This window comes from Nelumbo nucifera, chromosome 1 (genome assembly GCF_055504915.1).
Source record: "Nelumbo nucifera cultivar China Antique chromosome 1, China Antique-T2T, whole genome shotgun sequence".
Taxonomy (NCBI): Eukaryota; Viridiplantae; Streptophyta; class Magnoliopsida; order Proteales; family Nelumbonaceae; genus Nelumbo; species Nelumbo nucifera.
In genome coordinates this window covers 158,236,833-158,249,369 of record NC_142649.1, presented here as the reverse complement: position 1 = coordinate 158,249,369, position 12,537 = coordinate 158,236,833, and the positions used below count along the sequence as shown (strand labels likewise).

Genomic DNA, 12,537 nt, shown 5'->3' with positions numbered 1-12,537 from the left:
AGGAGATATTAACCGAGAGGGAGAGTGAGGAAGAAGAATGAGAGAGAGAGAGAGAGAATGTGAGAGAAATCGAGGTTCTGATTTGGCTACAAACCAAAGTTGAGAGAGTGAGAGATCGAGAGATGACTGCGAGAGTGAGAGAGAAGGGAAAGAGATCGAGAAACAGAGGGAACGTGAGAGAAATTGAAAACCTATTTTCAGTATAAGCTTTTTTTGTGTCCAACATGGATTAAGAATCTTGTATTGTCAACAACCACATAAAACTCTAATGACATGGTTGAGTCAAATTACAAAATTCTAGTTGATATTCTCGACGGAGTTTGTACAGCACCCTGGAAGCTTTGGTTTTGGTTTTTACAAGTACAGGAGCTTAGGAGTAGTTTGGAATTCTTTTGTGTACATACCTATAGAGAAGCTAATTAACCAATGGATGCTCTTGCAAAGCTTGGTTGTTTAGCTTCATAGAAAATTGTTCATGATTGCATAAAGAATCTTCCTTCCCACGTCCAAAATTTGGTTAATGCAGATGGTCTTGGGCTTCCTTTTCTAAGAATTCATTGACTTTAAGTTTCTCGGACATCTGATGCTATATATGAGTCGGGTTTCCATTATATAGAATTGAGGGGTAAGGCCTTACGTCCCCCCCCTCCGAGGTTTTTCTTGCATATTAATAAATTTGTGATGGCCACCCCACCATCGGGAGTAAATTTTGGGGTTAAAAAAAAAAGCCTCTGATGACATGGAAGGGGTTTTTATAATTTGAAACGTAGATCCAGTTGTCAGAGTTTTTTGGTTTCTGGGCCAACCTACAACCTAATTTTAAATGTATAACTAGTTGGCTTTGACTATAGTTTCCCGTTAAATTATATATTTCATTTACATTATATAAATAATTTTTACTTGTCACACTTAAGTTTTATTTGTCTATGATATCATTTGACCCAAACCACTAACCCACCACCCAAAAAGAAAAATAGTTTGATTTCTAAGTTGACATTAAATTTTGTATTACATTTCTATCATTGAAAAAAAAATTATTATGTATAATACTTATTTTTGTTCAATATAGTGAATGCATAATATTAGATATGTACCCAAAATTTTCTCTATCTTTTTTTTGTGATTCTTTGTATTTTCTATTTTTAAATTTTTTATTATTTGACTATGACATCATTTCATTTCTAGGTAGATTTTAAATTTGGCATTCCATTTTCATCATTAATAAAAATACTTATTGCATCATACTTATTTATTTTAAAATTTTTATTATTTAATTATGGAATTATTTATTAATCCACTTGATTCCAAATGATTGAATTGCTTGCCCACCACCGGTTGGGAAGAATATGGTTTTGTTTTCAAATTACTTTTCAAAATATTTATTTTCATACTATTAAAATTAATATTGTGGATTTTATTACAAGAATTTAATGATGAGAAAAATATATCTTAAATATAGGATTTAGTGAGTGAGAATAGGAAAATATTTTTATTTCCAATTGGTTTTAAATTTTACATTCAATTTCCATCATTAATAAAAACATTTATTATTTATTATACTTATTATTGTTTAATATGTATGTTAAAAATGTTCCTAGTTTTTTTAATTTCTAATTTTTTATTTTGTCTTTTTTTTGAATTTTATTATTTAATCGTGGCAACATAGATTAACCCATTTGACCCAAAATGATTTAATTTCTTACCACCACCTATATGAGAACTTTATTTTTTCTAGGTAGATTTTAAAAGTATAAGCTTTTTTGTTATTGGAATTATTAAGTATGAATTTAATTAATAGAACTTAATGATGAGAAGAAACAAAAATAACTTACATAAAAGATTCATTGAAAGTCCATCATTTTTTTATCAATAAATTTAAATGTAGGGGGGTAAATTTTGTCCTCAAAAAATTCTTGAAATATTCTTGAGGCTATTCGTGCTTTTTAAATAAAGTAGTATAGACATACTAAAAGGTAATGTTCCAAGCTGGCACTTGCCTGCTTCCTGGTTTCTTCTTGGCATTTATCCATTTTCTCCATTTTTTATTTTATTTTATTTTAAAAATATAAAAAGTAATCATTGTGTATATTTTTATTAGATCAATAAAATTGTACACTATTATATATATATTTATATATATATATATATATATAGAGAGAGAGAGAGAGAGAGAGAGAGTGAGACCTTTGGGTTTTACAAGGCCTCTTATTTTAAGGCATGTTATTATTACATTTAAAAATGATTTTAAGAGAAAGAAGGAGAGAGAATAGAAATACAACATAATAAAGTAAAATATTAATAAGTAAATAATATAAATAGGTGAGGTTTAAACAATCAAACATAAAACAACAAAAATAAAAATATTAATTTAAAAATCCATTAAACTTCCACTTAAAATGGTTCCATTAAGACCTATATGCTATACAGGTAGTAATAATAATAATAATAGTAATAATAATAATATAATTATATTAATAATAAAAAAATTAATTTATGTAATAATAATCATGTATTTTAAGTAATAAATTGTTAAATTATTAAATTAAGGAAAAATTCCCAGTAGCTACCCTGTACATTGGCTCGCGTGCTAATTTAGTACCTAAACTTTAAAATGCAAAAATCTAATACCCAAACTTTGGAAACGTGACAATATAGTATTTACGGTTAGTGGATTGTCAATTATGTATATGACGTGACCTCATGTGCGATTTAAGACATGTGAATATATCAAAATTACTCTTGAAAATAAAACAGTTCATCGTCTTCTTTCTCAAGAAAATGAAACGGAACTCAACCTCTTTAACAGTCCAAACCATCGTTTCATGATGAAAACTCAAGCGCGGTAACATCACAAGCCCTCTCCTCACTCGTCAGACTCGGTGACACGGTGAGAACGATGTTATCGGACTTCGAATCGGCAATTCAGAAGGATCCGTCGAAATCCTCTGTTCCTAGTGGTGGACTGCACCCTCTTAATCGATACGTGATGAACTGCTTGAGCTTATTGGTCGATTACAGTGGAAATCTTTCCGATATCATTGCCAATGGACCTGTGCCGATGCAATCTCCACTTCCAAAGTCTTACTACTCGAGCCCAAGCTGGGTGGATAACCAGTCATCGGCGATTTCCGTCCGATTGGTATGGATCATACTGGTCGTCCTTTGAAAACTCGATGGTAAGGCCGAGTTGTATAAGGATGTCACTCTATCATATCTCTTCCTGGCCAACAACCTCCAATACGTCGTGTCAAAGGTTAGCACGTCGAATCTTCAGTACCTCCTGGGGGAGGTTAGGAGATTACATAACTCAATCCGAATGTGTTCCGCATCTATTCTTCTCCATTCGAAATTCGAACCAGTTTCTTCATCAAAATCGTATCAGAATCATTAGACAACGCCAAGAGTTCACCGCCTGCAATGCTGCAACCACATCATCGATCAATGAGTTGAGGCGGAGTTTCACCATTCCTGTATTCACCTTTGAGAACGTCGAATTCCGATCAGGCCCATCTCCAGTTCTCCCCTCTACAGTAGTGTGGAGCTCCTGATTTCTCTAAACCTCTCCGAATTTGTAATGCAATTTACAAACTGAGGACCACGATACGAAGGAGAGCACATTCAGCTGCGACTGCGAGTCGCTAGCGTGAACTGATTCTTACGAAGGAGAACACAAACCGAGGAACTGATTTCTCTAAACCTCTCCGAATTTGTAAACACCTTTCAATGACTGTGGTGAAGTCACCCGTAAGCTATTCTTTTCCACCACAAATCTACCGAGACAGGAACAAAACACTGATGAAAAATCGTAGCTTTTCCCTCATCTTCTCTCCAGAAGAGAGAATCCAAACCAAATACGTCACTTGCTCAGTTTCTCTTAATAACCGATTGAAACAGAGGAACCCACATCGAGAATAGAAAGGATACCCGCATCACATTACTTAACAAAATATAAAAATAAAACCCATATCATAATAAAGTACTCTATTTTTATTCCTTCCCTTGAAAGTTAAAATTTAGATCGGAAAAAAATAGTATGAAATTTAAAAGGTCTTCATAGTCACAGGTTGTTCATCGTGCATTCAAGCTCTAGTTTTGCTAAGCTCTTCAGCTTGCTTAATTGGAAAGGTGAAGTTGTGAAGAAAGAGGAGGATGACTAGATGGTTGCGTCTGTATCTGAACAGGAAACTTCCTTCCACCGCTCCACGATAACAAATAAAACAGCGGAGATCCGTCAATCAGTCTAATCTAAAATCGGCAATAAGAGTCGTCTCTTCGGCAACGGCACTGGATTCTTCGACTTAACTTTTTTGGAGTCGATTTCAACTTTTCTGGCGGTGCATTCGTGAGGGAGTTGGTTTTCCGAATGTCACTAGTGAACAGTGATTCCCACTTCGAAATATCTGAAGGGTATTTAGGTCTTTTTATCTTCTAGTTGACGGTGAATTAACACTAAGTACCAGGTACCTATTGGGAATGAAAGTTGAGGTATTACGTTATCACATTTTAAAGTTTGACTACTAAATTGACACTCGGTTTAAAGTACAAGGTATCTATTGGGAATTTTCTCTTAAATTAATAAAATAAATATAAATTATTAAATAACTTAAATGATTATTGTTATTAAATAATAATAAATATATTATGAATAAACTATTTAAATAATAAATTACTTAAATAATAATAATAATAATAATAATCATAAATCAAATATAATAAAAATATTTATTTAATAATAAATCATAAATCAAAGTAATAATAGTAATAATAATTTATTTTAAATAATAAGCTGACCTTATTTTATCAATTCTAATTATAGTTTATTTTAGTATTTAGTAATGTAATTAAACCATTATTTTGATTCTTTCAATTTGTTTATAAGTCTTTATTGTTTCTTTCCTAATTAACAAAACCTGTAGATCACACGGGTTCCCACTAATACTATTATATGCCTGAGGGATGGAGTCTAAGTGTTCAATACAAGCACGTTTTCCGGGAGGCTAATAAAGCTGCTGATTGCTTGGCAAATGCTGGTCATTTGGCATCCATCCAATTAAAGAGGCGTCCTTTCTACCAAAATAAAAAGTTAAAGGAGGCATGGTAACAAATCCGTGTAGCTTCAAGCTATTTGTATTTTGTAGCAAGGTCTGATACGAGCAAAGTTTGGCTGAACGGGGTGGATGTTCCGCTGGCAGTGGAACCAATGCTAAAGTTTCATGCCAGTAATAAAATACATGGGGCCCGCACCAATTATAATGGGACCTTGAATTTATTACTAGCTTGGAACCTCACCATTGGTTCCACAGCCAGCCGAACAGCCATCGCGTTCAGCTCATCGGAATTCGTCACATACACCCTGCTATGTCCCCACCCCTTGATCCTCATAATTCGTAATACCCAAAAAAAAAAAAAGCTTATATTGTTTATGCAGCTGAACAGAAGCTTATTTTCAGCTCAGCCCTCTCAAATGAGCCACTAATATGGTAGAGCACATTATGAGGTTGGTTCACAGTCCAAATTGGAATCAGAATCAGAATCATAATGAACTATTCCTATAGTCTGTTTGGTGCAGATAGAAATAGGAATGAAAATTAGAATCAGATGAAATGGAATTTCATTCCTAAGGGAGGAGAAGGGAATGACCACTCCCTCAAATAAGGGATGGGAAATGTCATTCCACCAGGAATGAGAATGAGATTCTGATTCCACCCAACCAAACAATTGGAATGGAAATAACCCTTTCTCATTCCAATTCCAGACCTCTATTTCCACAAACTAAACAGGCCCAAAATCATTGACCGAAAAAAATATAGGTTTGGCTTACAAATGGGCGATAAAATGGGTTGGGTAGATTATGAATCATAGGCAGAGGTTTTGGGCCCAGACCGATCTTAAAATTTCCAGGCCAGTCCAAGGTGGGCTTCCTACCTGGCCTACAAATGATCACCCCTACTTCCTTTTAGAAGTATTTTGACGAGTGGCAATGAAATGATTCATGATTAAAATGTGCTCTTTTGGATAGACAGTTGAGATATCTCTAGTAGTCAGGTGGCAATGGTCAGAACTTGCGGCTTTCAATTGCCCTTACCTTTTAACACATTCGGGTGCTTTCTGAAACCTTGTCCTAACTCCTATGGTTACTTTTATCTTGCCTCTTTGCCTTTTTTAGCCGTTAAGGGTTGCTCAAGACAAAGTCTACCTCTCTGGATCTCTCTCCATCATGCCCCAAAAATCCGGAAAGCAAATGATCTATAACTAGAGGCTAGAGCAATCACCTACAAGCTCCCGTTCAGTATTATAAATGTTCATCGACACTGTCTTAAGAGTGAGCTTGTTTGTCTGACTTCTTTTGTTTTTTTCCTTACCGTGCATGAACTTATACCTTCTGAGTTCTGACCCTCATTTCCATCATTAAAGTTAGAGAGAGTAGTTGCGGATTCTTCAAATAATTGTAGGTCCCAATACATAGGAGTACAACTTGGGGGGTCAATTTAGCCCAAATCCAAGTCGAACCAAACCCAAAAGGTTTAATTTAAGCTGAAGCTTGAAGGTCGGGTTAGGGTTGGAGTTGAAAAATATAAACCTAAATTCGGGTTGGATTAAAAAAGTTATAAACCCCGTTTGGTGTATCTTTTCATGTGGACTGTCACCTGTTTAGAAAAGCCTGGTAGACCGTGATTTTGTTTTTCCTCATTTGATTGGGGGAAGATCTAACCACCAAAACACTCCTGTCCAAAAAGATGCAAGAAACCCGTTTCAGACTATTTTTGAGAAACTTCAAATGAAAGTTTTTAACCTTTTTTTGTCTCGTCTTCACACAAAAAAAAATGCACCTTCAACCAAACAGTTTATGGGCCGTTAATACTCAATATCCTTATGTAAAACCCCAGCTGTCAAATTTTCCCGCAGATGCCAAAACAACCATAATCTTTTTGAATCCAAAAGCAATGGATCCGGAATGAGACACAATGCCTCTGGATTCAAGAACCAGGCTGTCTTGGCAACCTCTGAGTCGATTCACGTTCACCCATTTTTCTCGTACTATGAAGCGAATCTTTATCCTTTTTGTAAGGGTGTAGTCTAGCCAACAAAGCTACAAAAAGAACATGACAGATGGTTCATGTCCGAGGTGCTCATGACATTCCAGAGATATTGAATGCTTTGTTTATAATGAAAATCATTGTCTTGGTAGATTTCAGATCATGATAGCTGAAATCACAAGTCAGAATTATGAATCTAGCCACTACCTACAATGACTAGATATACATACTGGATATGGATTATTCAAGTGCTGAAATGTGAAAATCCACTTATTGGCTGAAGATATCAAAGCAATTTTCGGTTAAACTGCCATGAATCCCACCATGCACTGTTACTTGTATGATAGCCTGCATCAAATGAAAACTAGTTATGTGCATTAAACACCAGCAGATGGACTAGAGAAGTTTTCCAAAACGAAGCATCTGCATGAAACTGCAACCAAAAGAAAGGAGACAAACGAATCATACGAAGCAAATGATCAGAGAAGGAATAGACATCAAATATAAACTTGAACCACAGAAACTTTCTTGATCCCGTAGCTAAGTACTTTCATTATCACATTCAAGAGAATTGATTTCATTATATAACAAAGGGCTGTATTTAAATAACTAACAATATTCTTTTTCATGTATTACATAAGAGGTAATAAAATGTAAACAGCACTAAAAGGATATCAAAGTGGTATCCAAGCATGACACTATAACTATGACAAGTGCCTCCAAAGTGCAGGGCGATCTCTTGATATAAGGAGCACCCGAGATGTCATGTAATCAAATGAAGGAGAGTACAAGTCATCTGGGCCAATGATGTCTTTAACTTTTTGAGTATTCTCATGACTGACAGTGAGTGGTTGCATTCCATCATCCTTTAAGGCATCAAACACATAGAGCCCCAAGGAACATACACCCATCACAAAGTTTGAATTCCCCCACACTTGTGTTATGGCTGAGTAGTGGGAGTGAGCATTGAGTTCTGGAAGTACAAAAGTGCTGACAAGCCTTCCTTTGCGCAATGAGAACTGTTGTACTCGTGGGCGGGGCATCTCTTTCGCTACTGATCTCCAATTGGTACATCCAAGAAAGACAGTATCCCCACGAGAGAAGACAGACTGGACACTCACACCGAGTTTAGATATCCTGAGTCCCACACCAGATGGAAGACGAAAGTCTAACACATTAATTGTATCCTGTGTACAGAATACACCATCATTTCCCTCTGCTTCTGATGAACTTACTCTGCATTTCAAAGAAAACATTCAGCAATTATAAGTACGCTTTGACAGAAAAGTTAACTTTGCATTAGCTTCTCTTATTCATACTGGGATTTCTATCTTCACTAATTGTATGTCTCCTTTTGTTCTAGACGTTCAAATTTCACATTTGAAAGAAAAAAAACGTTTGAAAAACATAAATAATATTTCCAAACTCCAATCTTTCTCCTACATAGTGAAGTATTATCCCTACGCATGGCACAATTACCATAGATTGAAAATAAAGATGATTGATGGCATAACAATAAAACAAGAACATGATCAATGCTCTCCATTAGAAATAATAAATTGCCAAAGGTTTGAATGTCAGCTTTGAACAAGAATGCTTTGTGATCTAGGTGCACCCAGTTACACCAATGCAAAAGGGTAGAGACAAGGAAACCAACAAATAGAAGAGAGCATATAAAGAATAATAAAAATGACAAAAAATAGTAGAACAAAACTTACCTATGACGAACCCCGCCACCTAATTCAGCATCTGTGTTATTGACATGAAGTGCTGAGATCTTCCGACCAGAAGAAGTAATAGTTAGTAGTGACTGAGGATTGAGAGAGCTCACATCCCAAAGACTAATGGCTTCTGTTTCAGCCAGAACCACTTTCCCTCGATTCCTCCAATGTAACGGGCTTGAGTAATCCATTGATAAAACTGGCCTCTGTACCTCCCATTTCATAACTTGCTCTCCATCACGGACATCATAGATTTTGACAACCCTCTGAGAGCTGGCAGTTGAGACAATGAGTGGTCCACATGGCTTATACCACCATTGTTGGTTTTCAGTGGCCAGGACTGCAGATAAAGCATTTCTTCTGTACACACCATTATTGGGTAAGGGACCAAGTACTGTTCTTGAAGAAGATGTCATTGTTCCATCCTCAATATGAAAAGCTCGAACATCTTTGGTATAGAAGTCCCATGAACAAAAACCTGAATCCAAGGCATTTCCAGCTGATGCAGCAACAACATATTTTCCTGAGCAACCATCTGCACCAGGAGCACGGATCAACCAACAGTCTCCCCATATGTTGGGTGAGACTCCAGCAGGAGGCTTGTATTCAGACTTCTCCTACAATGAAAATAAACCATCGGTTGATGAAATCAAGTCATGACTTGAATAAGTGCATTACATTAACTCTACCTATCTACAAAAACATCAATTAGAACATACAAAAGAATACAAATATCAATGTGTTGCCTAAAAAGTTTTCAAAGATGTGAAGGCCGAGAATACTACATTATCTTGCCTTAATAGCAGAATTAAGTAAGCAATCATTTGACTAAAACAGAGGGGATGTTTAATAAAAGCTGAAATAGATATATTGAATCACATTGTTTCAACTTTTAGTGAATAAATTTTAAGGAGGTTGTGATCAATGTTCAGAGAACCGGACCAGGCAGAGAACCGAAAAAGGGAGAGGATCACGGGTCAGAGGCTCAACCAGGATAAAATTTGCATATATATATATACACACACACACACACACAATTGTTGAAGTTGAAGCTGGGTTGGTTACTCTATCCTTCATTTTTTTATTATTTAAATATTTTATCAACTAAAGGGCAAATCAATCTGTCATTCAGTTAAGCCATTATCAAATAGTAGTAAACCAGCATATGGTTATGTTCTATGACAATGATAAATATACAAATTATAGACCTACTTTCTCCTAACAAATGATTAACAATTTATTGTGGAGTACAGGTAAAGAGGGAAGGGAAAACTTTGGAAAGGTACCCAGAAAGCATACCTCAGTGTTTGTGATATCATAAAAGGAGCATGATCCATCATCATGAGCAAGAAGAACTGACTCTCCCTCAGAAACAAACCATCCACCAGTCGAGATCTTGCTCCCTATCTCATGTAACTGCTCCATGCAAATATCCTCAGTGTCCTCTTGGATGATCATTACTGGTCTATTCTCCTGATCATCAAAGTCCTCAAAGTTTTCATCAGAAGTGAGCTCCATTTCACCATTGGTCATTCCATCAACCAACCTACTTGTTATTTCCTGCGCTGTCGAACTTGTAGAACCTTCTGTTTCCTGGATTTCACAAAACTCCAAGTTAACATTCCCATCCCGTGGGATGACCTTGGATTGGTTGGTATCAAGTGAAGCTAAAAATTCCATAGCAATGGAGTTCTCATCAATGGGGCTAAGCGATCCTTCTTCTGGATTTGAGTTGGCACCATTTTCTGGTTCATGTGGTGGATGTTTTTGACTGCTTCCTGATGTTGTGTTCAATGATGTCCGGTTTCTAAGCAATTTATGATGAGGAAAGAGCCTGGCTTCTAATTCCTCAGGATTCAAATCTTTAACCGAATGCTTCAAATGATTGACTTGTTTATTTTGAGCATCGGCTTCAACAGCTTTCACAGAACCTGGATTATTGTTGTTATCATCCATTACATGACCCATAGCCTTTTCAACCCCTGAAATTTTCTCCTGGATATCAGACAGTATCACCTTGGATGCATCTGGATTGTTCAAGTCCAGCATCTCCTTTGTCCGCTTTATATCAGATGCAATTCTCTTAACCTTGCTTTCTAGAAAGGCGAGCTTCTCGTGAAGCTTGCTAGGGTACTTCTTAACAGTTACAACACTTTTTTCTTCTGTGGAGTCCTTGTCTTTTGAATTTTCTAAAACCTTGAAATCATCCGAAACTTTTCCACTGGGCCCTTTCCAACTTGAGTTGAGATTACCCGCGCCATTAGATTTTTCAAGAACAGCAAGCCCATCGGCAGATTCTTCAGTTGCAACTTCTGAATATGAATTTAAATCCGCCTTCCCCTTACAATCATCGGAAACCCCATGACCATTCGGTTTCTTATCATTTGCAACTCTCTTATTTGAATATAAATAATTATTATTGTTACAAGACTGTAAATTACCATCCACATCGTTTTTAGCTGATCTAGTTGAATTTAAGTTTAACTTAACATCCCCCTTACATTCAGCGGAGATCCTAACACCATTCAAACGCTTTTCACTTGGATTAGCCTTTGAATCCAAAATTGCTTTCTCATTACATTTTCCTGGTACAACATTAAGATAATTCGACCCACTCCCGCTATTTTTCCCCAAATCCACACAGAGATCACCTTTATCCTTGGAATCTCCTATAACTGTAGAACCATCCTCAATTCCTTCATTTGCCTTTGGATTCGAATCCAAACGAGCTCTACTCTGTTGACATTTTTCAAGGACCTTAAAACCATCCATGCAGTCCCCCCCTTTCGACACAGCAAGTTGGGTTCCACCCAGAGAACTACGTTGTAGGGTTTTCTCCGATTTCCCCGACTCAGAAACCTTTGAAATGCGCTCTTTTCGGAGATCAGACAGGAACCGAGCAAAATCAGAAGGGTTAGAGCTCTTACCTCTCGGAACCGACGAGGTCGACCATCGAACACGGGACTCTCCATCTTTGGCAGGCCCCGACGGCTTATCAACCTGCGACATGGGAATAGGCCGAATAGCCGGCTTCTGGCATACGGACGGAATCCTGGAGACGGAAGGGGGTCTAGGGTTTTCCTTCCCGCTGAACTTTTTGCAGCTCGCACCGTTTCTTTTCTCTGAGACCGGCGTTAGGGTTTTCTGCGGCTTTAACGCCGTCACCTTCCCGCCGGCGCCACCTCGTTGTTTCAGCCGGCTGACCGCCGTCGACGACGACATGCCTTCCCTGTGTCTGTTTTCTTCTCTTTCTTCTTTTTACCTCCCTTCGAGTTCGAGTTAGAGATGATAACGAAAGGGGAGAGATTGAGAAGAGGACTGTCCGAACGCTGGAGCTCTCTCAAGTATGAAGTGTGAAAGAAGAATATAATAATCAAATAATGAGAAATGGTGGCTTTTCTCCGGCGGGAAAATTGTCCGAATTTCAAATTTTGAACATTTGGTGATACACTTGGCTTTCCAATCATCTACAAGTTCTACACGTAATCATAGCCCAATCATGATACACCACGTTAGCTATACACATGAGAACAAAATAAAAAGACAGAAGATAGATATCTACTTAACTAAGCCCATGGGGCCAGCAAAATAAACCATGTTTTGATATCCCATTATTGCCATATCATTCTTAAATCATGGCCATGGGCTCTCTCCATCTCTCATTATTTCAAATGTTTCTTTTACAAATAAAAATGTACTTTCTATGGAAGAAAATGATAAAATTTAAATTTAAAACAAAAAATAAATAAAATAGGGAAGTAAATTTTCTTAGGTCCGTT

At 36.7% G+C, this 12,537-nt stretch overlaps 1 protein-coding gene across 1 annotated transcript; it reads right to left on the bottom strand.

Moving 5' to 3' along the window:
- Positions 1 to 7,530: 7,530 nt before the first annotated feature.
- LOC104602833 (Transducin/WD40 repeat-like superfamily protein) lies at positions 7,531 to 12,109 on the bottom strand. Its single transcript, XM_010266681.3, has 3 exons — positions 10,058 to 12,109; positions 8,756 to 9,375; positions 7,531 to 8,273 (listed from the first exon to the last, which is right to left on the bottom strand). The coding sequence occupies exons 1-3, from the start codon at positions 11,978 to 11,980 to the stop codon at positions 7,742 to 7,744; spliced, it is 3,075 nt and encodes a 1,024-aa protein (XP_010264983.1). The 5' UTR covers positions 11,981 to 12,109; the 3' UTR covers positions 7,531 to 7,741.
- Between the last annotated feature and the right edge of the window lie 428 nt (positions 12,110 to 12,537).